The sequence below is a fragment of the Marmota marmota genome, unplaced genomic scaffold (genome assembly GCF_001458135.2).
Source record: "Marmota marmota marmota unplaced genomic scaffold, marMar, whole genome shotgun sequence".
Lineage (NCBI taxonomy): Eukaryota > Metazoa > Chordata > Mammalia > Rodentia > Sciuridae > Marmota > Marmota marmota.
Genome location: NW_026000242.1, coordinates 5334809 through 5349847, shown reverse-complemented (window position 1 = coordinate 5349847; position 15039 = coordinate 5334809). Strand labels below are relative to the sequence as shown.

General features: G+C 50.4%; 1 protein-coding gene across 1 annotated transcript; it reads left to right on the top strand.

The window, feature by feature from the left end:
* The first annotated feature begins 1126 nt into the window (after window positions 1-1126).
* Cxcr5 (C-X-C motif chemokine receptor 5) lies at window positions 1127-14396 on the top strand. Its single transcript, XM_015489660.2, has 2 exons — window positions 1127-1286; window positions 11782-14396. Exons 1-2 carry the CDS (start codon window positions 1230-1232, stop codon window positions 12847-12849), a joined length of 1125 nt encoding a protein of 374 aa, XP_015345146.1. The 5' UTR covers window positions 1127-1229; the 3' UTR covers window positions 12850-14396.
* The last annotated feature ends 643 nt before the right edge of the window (window positions 14397-15039 follow it).

The following is a 15039-nucleotide window of genomic DNA, read 5'->3' as shown; positions in this document are numbered from 1 at the left end:
TCAGTGAGATTTGGCTGGAAGAGGGTGATAATAAGGGGGCACAAAGAAACAGTATACCCTGTGCAGGTCCCTCTGGGAGCATACATCATTTTTACACCATTGTGGACCAACACATCCACACGTGAGGACCCTCTCATGGAAGAAAAACCACAAAAAAGAGACCTGGAGGGAAAATGGATCCATATCAACAAAGGAGCTCCACAGAAGAAGAGGCCCAGGCCCACAGCAGGGCAAAGCCAGGGTTTCCTGGAGCCTTTCAGAGCAGCCTGAAGTGCTGAATGTAGAGTTGGGACTACAGTCTGAGCTCTGCTGCTGGTTAGCTGCAGGATCCTGGGTAAGTTACTCTCCCTCTCTGGGCCACAGGGTCCTCTTGAAGAAAACCCAGGGATTGAACTCTGACGTCCTCTCAAGCCAGGTAGGCTATGATGTTAATGATTTATATGCCAACCAAGTTCATCCATAGGTAGAACATGGTTATTTGAGAATCAGAAAATGACCCCGTGACTATGTTGAAGCTGTGCTTTCCTTTGGTAATTTCATCTTTGCCTTCCAGTACTGTTTTAGGGTTGTTCCCTTTGAAAAATCCTAACCTATCTCTTCCAAACTTGAGCTGGCAAGAGAAGGGTGTTTGCCCCTGACTGGGCAAAAGGATGGTGGTATGTAGGTTAACTGAGGGCCCTGGTTTGCCCAGGACTCAGGGGTTCCCCAGGACCAGGGGCTTTCAGTCCTGGGCAAGCAGAGATGGTTGGTCACCATGGTGGTAAGAAAGGTGAAAAGGGTCTAGAGGTGGCTTGGAGGACAGGTGGTTGGAAGGTCGCTTCTCCTGCTTTTCCTTGGGGAGTTTCCCTTGTCAGCTGTGGTTTTTGACACAAGGCACAAGTCGCTTCAGAGGTGCAGGGACAGAAGCGAGAGACAGCCTTCTTGCCAGTCCCAAGCCCCAGTTGAGACTACAGTTGCCAGGAAAGACGTTGAAATGCTTGATGAGCACTGGTGCTGTGGGGGATTTTCCCTTTTTATTCAAAAAAAACAGAAAAGACCCAGTGGAAAAAAAAAAAAAAAGATGATTGGTGAGTGGTAAGGCAGGCAGCGGGCCGTAGGCAGCCCCAGGAGACTGCGTGCGAGTCATTTGTTTAAATTTGCAGCTGACGCCTGCCACCTCTCCATAGGCACCAGACGCAGAGCCTCTCAGCATCAGTCAGTGACCAGCGTGGTGACGCACAGCTGCAGCCATGAACTATCCCCTGGCCCTCGACATGGACTTCACAAACTACAACCTGGGAGACCTGGTGAGTAGGGGCAGGCTTCTCTCTGTTGCCCAGGCCCTACTTGGAATTCTAAATATTCTATGCCAAAGTCTAAGGGAGAGAGGACAACTTGGGAGTCCCCTTCTACTGTAGATCTACAGAATCTAGATGGGTCCATCAGCTCTTGCCTTTTAAGGTTTTATTTTCCATTCCAGTGGATAAGTAAACTTGCTGCCCTTGATGGACATCTTTTAGAAGGAGTTGGAAGACCCAGGTCCAGGCCCGGCAGCTTCCCCTGACTTGCTATATGACCAGGGACCCAGGACTCTGCCTCTCCATTCTCAATACCAAATCCTCCCCTCACCTCTTTGGGCTGGAAGAAGGGACTAGACAGGAAAGCACTTTGGAGGTTGTCCTTGTGTTGGGAGGCTGGCACTGCTACACAATCAATCAATCAATGTAGAGCTGTTCATCTCTTGCTATATGATTATATCATCAGGGCATGACATTCTATGTTGGATGGAGAAGTGGAAGACTTAATCTTTGCCCTCAAATGGCTTATGGCCCAGCCAAGAAGAAAGTAACCTTTGGAATCTGTGAGACAATGATTATGTTCTAGACCCAAGGAAGCATGAGACCAGATGGTAGCAAGGGAGAGGATCCCCGGGGCCAGAGTTGGGGAACAGGGGTTGCAGAGTTGGGGAGAGAGCCCTGTGTGAATCCTATAAATGTCTTATAGAGCATGTTGTAGCCTTCTGCAAAGAACTGGAGTCTCTAGAGGTAAGGTATTCTTGGAAGGGTTTCTTAGGTGGGCTACAAAAATGGTCCCCGGTACCACACACAATAAAAGGGTCTGGCACGCTTGAGTCTCTGCAATGAAGCATCATGGTTCAGTTGACTTGGTTGTCACTGAACTCCTGAAGGATGAATGTGGGAAGTGGCTCGACCGGAGGACCCCCAAGGAGGGATCTGGTATGCAGGCAGCAGAGGACTGATTAAGAAGGTTTCTTGGAAACTTTGTCTTGGTCTTTGGCCATCCCTGGTGAAAGGGCTTTACTCTGAGCTGCACTCTGGCCTAGGTCATAAAGGATTCAGACCCTGGCTCCTGACCTTAAGTTCACCCTAAGCAGGTGTTCAGTTCCCTCCTTTTATAACTCTACCCACTGTGATCCCAGAGTTGCTTGGAAAAAGCTGCCTCTCTTCTTGCCCAGGTCACAGGCTGGGAAGTGTCAGTGGGACATGGCAGAAGTGAAGCGAAGGGAAAGGTTCTTTACACCAAGTCTGGCCTCTGGGATCTAACCGGTTAAAACAGATGTGTAACTAATCCATCTATTAATCAGGTCCTGCTGATGACTTCTCAAGTCCAATGCCAGATGAAAATGCAGGGCCCCTTGTTGAAAAAGTGTTAGTAATTTCAGGATTGCAACAGCAGAGCCAAGTGAGAGCTCCTTCTAAGCTCAGGCCCTCTGTGACTGCCCAGAGGCACGCCAACGCAGCCGGCCCTGAGTCTAACCACAGGTCTGGGCTGTGCCCCAGATCAACCTACAACCTCACTGCCCTCCAAGGTAATGTGCTCCTGCCCCAGCCCCAGGCCGGCCACTGGCCGCACCTCATAGGCTGCCAGGTATCCTCTACCCGAAGCTTCAAGCTGTCCACAAGCCCTGACCCAGTTGGATGTTTTAATAACCACCTGGAGATCTGGCCGTTCCTGGCTTCTGAGAAACCTCAAAAGTTTCCCCTAACTGCACACCTCACTTCACTGCGTGACCTACTAGAGGCAGGTGGTGGCAGGGGGATAACCGGGCACGTTCCATGTCATGTAGAAAAGCTCCATCCCAAGGAGAGAGACCTGGCAACTGGCTTCATGCTATACCTTAAGCCGGTGGTCCTTATCCAGGCATCTGAATGTGCCTGGACCCCTCAATCAGGGTCTAGCCAAGAGCCCAGGAGTCCTGAAACCCTGCAGGCTCTGGAGCCTTTCTTCAATCAGCCACCACCAGTGCCCCCTCCCTTCTTCACCTACCTCCTGAATACTCTCTCTCCGAGGCTCTTGTCCCCTTGGGAATGCAGACCGTCCCCCTCCAGCTTAGTCTCCCTGTAGGGCCCTGAGCAGCACTGCTCAGCAGACTGTCCTTAGCAGCGTCATAGCACAGAGGCTCTGGGCTGGAAGAGTAGGCAGAAGGGTCCTGCCGGAGTGCCTTCTTAAACAGTTGCTTTGAGTTTGTGTTTTTTTATAGAACTGAGGATGGAACCCAGGGCCTTGTGTATACTAAACCACAACAACTGAGTCAACTGAGCCACCCCTTGCTGCAGTAAATATTTTTTGGTACCAGGGATTGAACCCAGGGGCACTTAACCACTGAGCCACACCCCTGGCCCTTTTTGATTTTGAGATGAGGTCTTGCTAAGTTGCTTAGGACCTTCCTAAGTTGCTGAGGCTGGCTTTGAACTTGTGATCCTCCTGCCTCAGCCTCCCAAGCTGCTGGGATTACAGGCATGTGCCACCACACCTGGCCCCAGAAAATATTTGTTGACTTATGGTACAGTTGAATCCTTAGCTCACATTTCCCTCTGGAATCCGTCCAGCTTCTTCTATTCCTTTTGCTTCCTACTCCCCTCCCTGCCTTTGTCCAAACTAAATACTGGTCCATTTTTCCAGATTATTTGGTTCTACACTTCAGTGTTGGGGTTGGAACTGGGTTTCTTGTCCATAAACTGGCCATCCTGTGTTCCCTTCCTGCTCTTGAATTCTAAGATCAACTCTGACCATTTAAACTGCCTACTTTCATCCAGGCACAGTGGTGCAGGCCTGTGATCCCAACAATTTGGAAGGTTGAGGCACGAGGATCACAAGTTCGAGGCCAGCCTCCACAACTTAGTGAAACCCTATCTCAAAATAAAAAATGAAAAGGACTTAGGATGCAGCTCAGTGGTAGAGTGCTCTTGGGTTTAATCTCCAGTACTGCAAAAAATAAAATGAAATGCCTGCTTTCCTCAGGTGGGCTGTTAATTTTCATAAATGAAGGATACAAACAGAAAAAAAATCTAGATGGCTAAGAACTGGAAAGAAGGAGCCAGGACCTCAGGGTGGACATGCCAGGGAACCACCTTGTTGGGAAGGTAGGTCTAGACAGGTCTAGATAGACAGACAGAAGATCCTGTGTAGAGGAAGCTTTGTTGGAGAAAGCACTACCTCTGGGTAGAGGCAGGACCTGGGATGGTCATGAACTATACCTCCAGCCCTGCCCTACATACCAGCCAACTGCCATAGAGCAGGGGGAGGCTGGTCTAAGCCCCCAAACCTGGTTTTACCTGACCCCATCACCACCAACCATGACCTCAGTGTGACCAGAGCATCACAGACTACAAATCCAGTCCACATGCACTGTCACATTTCACCCAAGAGGTGAGAAGAAGAGGAACCAAAACCAGCTCAGGCTTTTCTGGGCTTTACCTAGCGGCAGGGAAGGATCCCCCCACAGCAACCAGCTCAAAAGTCCCAGAGGAACCCAGTGGAAGGCCCAACTGCAGGGTAGCTGTAGGGGTCAGAAATGAGGGAGAGGCCTGAGGCCATCCTGGAAGGTATCAGCATTGGGGGGAATCTAGGTTTAGGCACACAGACCACAGAGATTCTGTCAGTTTCTCTTGCCTTCCTTGGTGTCACAAACTGGATCTGACCCCACTCTTGGCAGGATAGCTTTTCAAAGTGGCCATGTGGGGCTGAGATTGTGGCTCAGCAGTAGAGCGCTTGCCTTGCACCTGTGAGGCACTGGGTTCTATCCTCAGCACCACATAAAAATAAATCAACAAAATAAAGGTATTTGTCCATAAAAAAAAAAAGAAAGAAAAAAGTAGCCATGTATTTGAAATGGAGAATCAGAACACAAAAATTAGTATTCTTTCAGGAATGGGGGGGTGAAATAGTTCAAATCAATACTATCCCAGGAGATAGTTTTAAGAACTTGCTAGGAGACATGTCTGCAGGTGCTTTGCAGTCCCTAAAATGCAATCTGATATTGAGGTGCAAAGTGGGGATCCCTTTAAATCTAAAGATTCAATGCAGAGGTGAAAGTAGCTTAAAGTCTCCCCCAAAACCACTGCCAGAGCAGTGCCACACTCTTAAGGGCCAAAACCCTTGGGTAGAGAGATGAAAGAGGGGTCTGACTGCTTGCTCCTGAAAGAGAGGTAGAGAGAAAAGGAGGAGCTGGAACAAATGACCCGCAAGAGTTTCAGATGGTCTTCAGAGTGTGGGCCTTCAGGAAGAAGAGTGTGCAAACCTACATTCACACCAGGAGCCCAATCTCACTCCTCTAGACCCCTGGGCCTTCACACGGCTGAAAGATGAAACGACAGAGGCCCTGGCTGCTCCACTTCCAGCTCTTGACTGCTGGGATGTCCACGCAGAGATATATGTGGTCCTCATGGCCACAGCTATGACCCATCAGCTTCTGTGTGTAGATGCCTCCCTAGCCCAGGGTGACTCAGTCTTTGGAGTCCTGAGGTTGGGCCTGGGCGGGGCCATGTGCTTGGTGGGTAGTCCTGTCCCCTCCTCAGGGCTGGGAAATTCACTGGTTGCAGGACGGGCTGGGGGAGAAAAGACTCCTGGTACTAAGGGGGGAAAGATCATGCTGAGAACCACTAGTCCTGGGCAAGGGATGGGAGAATCAAAATGGGATCAGGGAGCTGCGAGCTGGGAGCTGGGAGCCCAGAACAGGAGCTGGGCGCATTAGGCAGCTGAAGGCCACATCCAGTCTCCTCCTTCCCAGGGCAGGCAGGAATTTCTTCCCATGAACTTTCACTTAAACATTTGTCACTCACAAGGGCTCCTTCCCAGTGTTAGACAATTTTGCCATTGGAAAGTTATCCCTCCTTTGACGGAAATTCCACCCCGTAACTTCAGCCCATTCCTCCTACTTGCCCCCTTGGAAGCTCACACCAGGGTCCATCCCTGCCTTCTTGCCCACGGGGGCTCTTTCTAATTCTTGAAGACAGCTCTCATGGACTCCAGTGTTCTCTTTCCCAGACTCTCTACACCCCTGGAACCTGAAAACTCCCTTCCAGGACAGTCTTCTAAACCCCTCAGCAAAGTGACTACCTCATCCCTTGTCCAGACCAACGAAAGGCTTGCGATCAGAGGCTTCTGTTCACCTAGAGATGACGTTACCTTGCTGTCAGCCACATCACTCTAGTGACTCATTTTAAGCTTTCAGTCCACAAACTCCCAAGTCTTTTTTCTCACGAACTGTTGTGACCAGCTCTTCCCTCGCTTTTCCCTGGACAGTTGATGCTTTGTCTCTCTCCTCTTATTTATTTATTTTTTTTTGGGGGGGGGGTGTTCTTCTTTGGTTTTTCTGTTTTGTTTGTTTTTAGAAAAACTAGAGTTTTTATTTGTTTTGGTACCAGGGATTGAACCCACTAGTATCAGCCATTTTCATTTACAGAGTCTTGCAAAATTGTTTAGGAACTCGCTAAATTACTGAGCCTGACTTTGAACTTGCGATCCTCCTGCCTCAGCCTCCTGACCTGCTGGGATTAAAGGCCTCTGCCACCACACCCATTTCTATTTTCACTCATGTAATCCCACCTGATTACTTTGGGCCTGTGGTGCCAGCTCATGGAGAACTCTGCATCGTTTAAAGTATCCCCCAGCCCTGTCTCCATTCCAGGCAGGACTGAGAGTGCTAAGGAGGAGAGAGTCCAGGGTAGATCCCTGAGGAATGCCCTAGACCACCAGCCTCACCCTGCAATACCTGCTGACAGAGAATCTGAGCCAACAGATCCTGGCCAGCCCAGGGCACTAAGGTGGCCTCATCATTCACAGAAGTCACATGGGGTTTGGAGATCTTAATTACCAGGGAGGGGCCTGGGTCCTACATGGAGGGAAAGAGAAGAGGAACATTTGTGGACCCCACCTTGGGCCAAGTACTTTGAATCTCTGCACCCCACCTTCCCTACCCCACCCTACTGCCAGATGCTGCCCTAGCCCCATCCTGCCCCAGTACTCATGGCAATTTTCTAACTAGATTCCCAGCTCTGTGCCCAGCTTCACTGCAGTTATCATGTTTTCTTGCCTTCTCTGGGGCAGGGGTTCCTGGTCTGTGTGTTGGTTGTGGTCTGGTGGGTGCCTGTTGGTGCCACATGCTGCTATGGCCCCAAATGGGCCCCCGTCTGTGTCCAAACAGGGTGTCTGTTGCCATCAGAGTGGGCTTGAGGGCCTTGGGTTTCTGCTGCTTCTTATGGCAAAAAGTGAGTGAGCCTGTCATCCAGCTGCCCACCCTGCGCTCCCTCTGTTGTAAGTCACGAGCGCTCTGGTAAGCAGTATAGGCCCCACAGCATTCGGGATTCCTGACTCCTCATCTCTTTCCACCAGGGGCAGAGCCAACCTTGCATTACTAAGGGTTTTTTTTGTTTTGTTTTGTTTTGTTTTGTTTTGTTTTGTTTTGTTTGGGGGAGCAATACACTCCTGTGTATGAGAAGTGGCTTTAACACATGTCACTCACAAACCCCCAAAATGTCTGTTTGACACCTCTCGCTGATATGTACTACCAACTTCCAGTACCCCTCAAACCAGCTTCCTCCCATCTTCCCCTCTTTCTGGGCACTTTGCAAAACCAATACCTATTGTCAAGGAGAAAGAGACAGACCACTTCCCACAAACTTGGGTTCTCTGGAGATGGGGTCCCTGGAGAGATGTTCCACGTGTTGACTTTAAATAGTCAATAACCAATCAGCCTAGATACTCTGAAGGGCAGGTGAGAAGTTGAGCCTGTGGGCCAGATAGGCTGGCTGGTCCTGTGCCCTCCCCTGAACTATGGGGCAGCCAGGCTTCAGCCACTGCCCAGATAGGTGGAGTCCAGCCCCACTAACTGCCTCAACCTCCGCATTTCCCCTCCCTGCCTGAAGCCTGTGCTCAGCAGGGGGACGGCTCACCTCTGTTTCCCCTTGACCTCCTGCTCAATTGCAGTAAGAGGCCAATGGGTCATATTAAACGACTCTTGAAAACAATTCCCAAGAAGGCAAAAAGAACCCTAGATAGATGCAAGAGGCAAGAACTGCAGAATATAAAAGCAGACTAAGTCCTGTTGACCCCAGGCAAGGTTGTAATTTTGTGGAAGGAGCTAGGAAGGCTGTATGTAGGAGGTTGGATCTTGAAGGAAGGGCAGGAATTATGTAGGCAAACTTGAGGAGACAGGCCTGCTGGGCCAAAGCAGGAGTTTGAGCAAAAGTTTGGTGGAAGGAGCAGGTGGGGTGTTGCTCCCTGGAACACGGAGTGCTTAACACAGTAACGTGGAAGATAAGGTTTGACAGATCAGGGGGATATACATTTTGGAGGCATTTAAAGGCCCTCAAAGGAGTTTAGATCTCACCCTAGAGGTCCATGACTTGCAAATGAAAATAGAACAATTTCCTTAAACAAAAACCTATGTGTTGGGGGTTGGAGTTGTGGCTCAGTGGCAGAGCGCTTGCCTCACATGTGTGAAGCGCTGGGTTCGATCCGCAGCACCACATTAAAAAATAAATAAATAAACAAAACAAAGTTTAAAAAAAAAAAACTGTGTTTTTGACCACACAGTCAAGAGTGAACAGATCAAGAGCTAGGGATATAGCTCACTTGGTAGAGTGCTTGCCTCACATGCACAAGGCCCTGGGTTCAATCCCCAGCACCCCCCAAAATATAAATAAATAAAGAGTAAAGAGCTCCAGCTGGGTGTGTTGATGCAAGCCTGTAATCCCAGTAGCTTGGAAAGTTGAGGCAGGAGGATTGCAAGTTCACAGCCAGCCTCAGCAATGGCAATCTGCTAATCAACTCAATGAGACCCTGTAATAAAATACAAAATAGGGCTGGGGATGTGGCTCAGTAGTTGAGTGCCCCTGAGTTCTATCCCTGGTATCCCCCTACCCCCCCCCCAAAAAAAGATTGAAGAGTTCTGGTTCAAAAGCAAGAAGGAGAACCTGGATCCTCGACTCCAATGAACCATTCTAAATATAATCAAGGGCACTTGCTAAGTCTACAGAATCATGTTGTGTGGAATGACTGCAACTGATTCTGAATTTAGCAATGTATATTGAACATCTTTCCCTGCCAAGGAGACCTGCCAAGAAGCCTCATTTCTTTCAAGTACACACTGTCATTGTTGTGAATGCAAGGAGTTCCACTTACTCCATTCTTCTCCTGATGAACCTTATCACAAAAGCACCTTTTTCTGGGATGGGGATATAGCTCAGATGGTAAAGTACCTGCCTTGCATACACAAGGCCCTGGGTTCAATCCCCAGCAGCAAAAAAAAAAAAAAAAAAGCCTTTTTCTTATCATGGCCTTGCTATTAAATGTGAAATTGAAAAAAAAAATAGATAAAGACAAAATGAAACAAACACTGCTTACAGGTGGCAGGGAACCAGGAAGGGACTTTAAGCAGGACACTGATGTGATAAGATTTGTGGAGGGCTTCTTTGCTGTTGTTTTGCTTTTGAGACTATGTTGCTCAAGCTGGTCTCAAATTCGTGGGCTCAAGTAATTCTCCCACCTTAGCTTCCAGAGTAGCTGGACTATGGGCATGTGCCACTCAGTTGGGATTTATGTGTTAGAAGACTCACCCTGTCCTCCATGCAAGAAGTGGACAGAAGTGGAGAAGTTGGCAGGAAAGGGACCCATGGAGAGATGGCAGTCCCGAACAATAGGGTGAAGAAAGGCTGGACTGAGGCGATACAAGAGGGCAATGCTAGGGGGGGTGGCAGATGGCTTTGCCATTGCATCACTGTGTATCTTCCCCATCCCCTTCTCATGGAGTCATCTTCTTCAGGGACCAGAAGGAAAGATCCAAGTGGGGAATGGGCTCTCCCACCACTGGGAGTGAGGGTGTAAACCATTTTGGGGCTCCTGTGTGGCAAGAAAGTCCTGTGGCAGCCAGTGAATGACCCACTGTTTGTGGAAGACCCTTTCCCCGTGAAAGGGGGCTGAGTGAGACCACCCAGAGAGGGGACAGAGTACTCCACCCATCTCTGCCTCCCTGGGGCTGATCATTTATAGAATTGTCTTTAGAACCCACATAAGTTGGGCATTATGCCAGGCACAGTGGTTCATGACTGCAATCCCAGCTATTTGGAAGGCTGAGGCAGGAGGATCACAAATTTGAGGCCAGCCTTGGCAATTTAAGGAGACCCTGTTTCAAAGTAAAATTAATAAGTAAAAGGGCTGGGGATGTAACCCAATGGTAGAGCACCCCTGCATTCAATCTCCAATACCACACACACACACACACACACACACACACACACAAAAAGTTGGGTATCATTGGTTTTGCATTGCACGGGGATGGGGGTTGATGGGGAGGGTGGGAAGAACAGATCTGGGAGGTGAGGAGGAGCAGGTGCAGGGGCAGCTGTGAGTGAAAGGTATGAAAACAGGCACCATGTCTTCCTCTGTGGTTAGCTGGTAAACAACCCGAGTGCTGGGGTGGGGGGGCTGATGGAGAGAGGAGGAGGATGGGGAGGAGGGAACTTCCGGAGACATAGTGGGCACACCCCCTTCAGTTAAAACAGGCTCCCTCCCTCCCCTGGGCCTGGTCTGATGCCTCCTTCACTTCCTTCTGCCCCTGGGCTTTCTGTTCCGGGGCTCACCTCGCCTAGAGAGTTTGCTAAGGATGGGCATCTGCCCCCACCAGGCATCTTTCAAGGCAAGCCCAGGCGGTGCTGCTCATTGGCTCCAGAGGTAGATATACATGAGTTCAAACAAACCTGATCTTCAGCAACACTCCTCTGTAAAATAAGAGTCATATGGCATGTCTTGAGTTTCTTGAGTGGATTAAACTAGATGGAAGGTTGCTACCACAATTTCAATGATAATGAAGACAGGCAGGAATAGGAGGAGAGATCAAGAAGAAACCAGCAGATCACATCAGTACCCACTCTCCCTCCCTGCCAGTGGGATCCCCAGTTTCAGTGCCCTCTATTCTGTTCAGAATTGGAACAGTTATCTCCTTGTCCCAACTAGATCCAGTCTCCAAATGGCAATCCTGATGCCAGTCCCCCAGCCTGCAGCCTTCCATACCTAAGGACACATAAATAAAAAATAAGTCACAGGTACACAATCCCTTAGAGTCTACAAAGCATATCCACAGCATATATCTCCTTTCATCCTCATCATCAACCTGTGAGGGATTAATCCCTTTTACAGATGAATAACAGAAATTGTAGACGGGGGGTGTGACTTTGTGATAGAGTGCTTGCCTAACATGCATGAGGCCCTAGGTTTCGTCCCCAGCATCATAATAAATACATAGGTAGGTAGGTAGATAGATAGATAGATAGATAGATAGATAGATAGATAGATAGATAAGAATTTAAAAAGGAAGTCAGAAATGACAAAGTGATTTGTTCAAGGATACTCCAAAGAAAATTAGAATTTCATCAGCAGGACATATGAGAGAATAGGGCCAAAAGCCTCCTGGAGGGATAGAAAACATCTACACATCATTAGGCTTCCTCTGGAAAAATGGAGTCTTCAGTTTCTCACCCTTCTGTCTCCTTGTCCTTGCAGTACAAGGAGTTTGCCAACTACAATGACAGCACAGAGACCCCCCTACAGGAAAGTCACTTCTGCTCCACAGTTGAGGGGCCCCTACTGACTTCCTTCAAGGCTGTGTTCATGCCTGTGGCCTACAGCCTCATCTTCCTCCTGGGCCTGATGGGCAACATCCTGGTGCTGGTGATCCTCGAGCGGCACCGGCATACGCGCAGCTCCACCGAGACCTTCCTGTTCCACCTGGCGGTGGCTGACCTCCTACTAGTCTTCATCCTGCCCTTTGCTATCGCTGAAGGCTCTGTGGGCTGGGTCCTGGGAACCTCCCTCTGCAAAATTGTGATTGCTCTGCACAAGATCAATTTCTACTGCAGCAGCCTGCTGCTAGCCTGCATCGCTGTGGACCGCTACCTGGCTATTGTTCATGCCGTCCACGCCTACCGTCACCGCCGCCTCCTCTCCATCCACATCACCTGTGCAACCATCTGGCTGGCAGGCTTCCTCTTCGCTTTGCCGGAGATCCTCTTCGCCAAGGTCAGCCAACCCCACAGCAATGACTCCCTGCCACGTTGCACCTTCCCTCAGGAGAACCAAGCTGAAACCAATGCCTGGTTTACCTCCCGCTTCCTCTACCATGTTGGGGGCTTTCTGCTGCCAATGCTGGTAATGGGCTGGTGTTATGTGGGGGTGGTACACAGACTATGCCAGGCCCAGCGGCGCCCTCAGCGACAGAAAGCAGTCAGAGTGGCCATCCTGGTGACAAGCATCTTCTTTCTCTGCTGGTCACCTTACCACATTGTCATCTTCCTGGACACCCTGGCCAGACTGAAGGCCGTGGACAACAGCTGTGAGCTGAATGGCTCTCTCCCGGTGGCCATCACCATATGCGAGTTCCTGGGCCTGGCCCACTGCTGCCTCAACCCCATGCTCTACACTTTCGCTGGAGTGAAGTTTCGAAGTGACCTGTCTCGACTTCTGACCAAGCTGGGTTGCACCGGCCCTGCTTCCCTGTGCCAGCTCTTCCCTGGCTGGCGCAAGAGCAGTCTGTCTGAGTCAGAGAATGCCACCTCCCTCACCACCTTCTAGGTCCCAGCACCCCCCTTTGTTTCTGCTTTCTTCGGGGCAGGCAGTGGCGGTGGAGTCCCTTCCAACAGGAGCTGGGTTCCTGAGTGTTACATTGGCTACCTCCCAGTAGGGAGGCAGCTTCTATCTAGGACATCCCTGTCACTCTTCCACCAGCCCTGAGGCTAGGCTGGAGTCCAGGGAAGGGAAAGCAGATCAAAGGCAAAGCAAAAGGTCTCTGTACCCATCTGCATCACCCTGGGCTGAGAGGACTCCACACACCTCCCACCCTAGCTGGCCAAAGCCCTGGCCACAGGGAAAGTCAATCCCCTCCCAGAATACACTCATCCTCTTAAGGGCTGCTGACTGCCACAGATACCCACCTCTCCTCCCATGCCCCATGCCAAATGGAGCCAGGAGAAGCTGGAACTGGGGATGAGCAGAAATTAAAACCGAGATGGCCAGCTAGTGACAAGAGTGTGGCCTTAACAATTCTTAGTTCCTTAATTCGGACATTCTGCCAGATCAACTCTGCAGCTGTCTTGACCAAGCAGGAAGCTTGGACTGATCTTCTTTAGATCACGGACAGTGACCAAAACAGCAATGGGTTGGCCCCATGCCAAGGGGTCCTGGATTACAGAGGACAGACTCCAAGTAGGAAGCTAGCCAGTGTCCTAAGGAACAGCAGAAGGCAAGCCAGCAGAAAAGGAGACTGGTGGAAGAAAGGAAAAACTCCCACCGAAGCCCCCAGAGAGGGACAATCAAAGCCAGCTGTCTTATCTGCCCCGGGGCCAGACAGAGGTGGGTGGAGAGCTCCCAGATTGGGCCAGGGGAGGCAGGATCCAGGGTCCTGGTGAACTCTGGGCACTGATGGAAGGAGGCAGACTCATTCTTTCCTTGCCACCCTCCTCACAATCAATGGGGCCATGGAAATTAGAGCAGAGGGTCCTGGCCACAGCAGAGGGGACCCTTAGCCATGAGTAAGAGTGGTGACAGAGGCCCCCTGGAAAGGTCCTCTGGAGTCATCTCATCCAGCACCCCCTACTCCATGGTGTCACCTTAGGCAGGGCAGTGTGAGAAGCAGACCTGGGAAGGGAAGTCCCCAAGCCCCAGGAAGCCATGCCCAGCCCCTCAGAGGATACTAGTTAGATGGAACCAGAGGAAGCTACTCCTCGCTCACTCTGGACTCTCCCTCTCAGCCTCTATCTGGGGTAGAGGATCAGGGACTCCTGCATTTGCTGGGGACCCTCTGGATAGCCCAGTTCCACTAAAATCAGTCAGGACCACTGGAGGCCTCCATTGGAAATCAGAAGTATGGCCTGGGGGACTGTGCCCTTACCACAGAATGAAGGGGAAGCCCTGGCATCCCCGCTTTTCTCCCAGCATCCAAGAGCAAGCTGGGCAGTGGAGGAGCCAGACACAGAAGCAAAAAGGCAAAAGGTTGGATTCTGAATTTTCTCTTTTTAATAAAAAGGCACCTATAAAACAGGTCAATACAGTACAGGCAGCACAGAGACCCCCAGAACAAGCCTAAAAATTGTTTCAAAATAAAAACCAAGAAGATGTCTTCACATATTGTATTTATATATTTATATTTATATATATATATTTATATAATGGTACAAAATGGCTGGGGGTATGGCCATGGATGGAGGGAAGAAGGCTGACCTGTGGAGTTCACCTTAGGAAGCTAGTGGCGGAGGTGAGAGAAGAGGGGACCTGGAGGGCCCTGGGCCCTTTGTGGTCTGAGCCCTCTCCTCAGAGCAGGAAACACTTAAAGGAGGATAGTTTGGGCAGTCTTGGGACAGAGGTGGGGGCTCCAGGGCATAGGGCCCAGGTGGAGGGAGGGTGGGCAGATGGAGGACAGGTGCCCCCCTACCCAATGCAGAGGGCCTGGCCATGGCCCCTGGGAGGTGCTAAGGGAGTCAGGAGCCTGCAGCCAGCCCTGGAGAAGGAAGTGGCGCTTGACCTGGCTGATGGTGGACCTAGAGGACAGCACCAGACTGGGAGAAGTGGGCGTGAATTCCCTTTGTGTTACAGCTGCCAAGGCGAGGCCAGGCCTGCAGGTCAGGAAGGCTAAGGACTGGGACCTGGTAAAAGACACCCTGTCTAGAATGACCCTTGGCCCTGGAGGCAGGGCATAAACTGCCTCAGCCAGGGAACTGCCCTGCCACCTCACAAGGCAGGAAAGGAAGTTAGAAAAGGAGAAGTTTT

What these genes read in the sequence shown, in the direction of transcription:
- Cxcr5 (XM_015489660.2), top strand. Translation starts at nt 1,230, where the DNA reads ATGAACTATCCCCTGGCCCTCGACATGGACTTCACAAACTACAACCTG. An exon ending in ACTACAACCTGGGAGACCTG is followed by an intron (nt 1,287 to 11,781) that starts GTGAGTAGGGGC and finishes TTGTCCTTGCAG; the next exon opens with TACAAGGAGTTTGCCAACTA.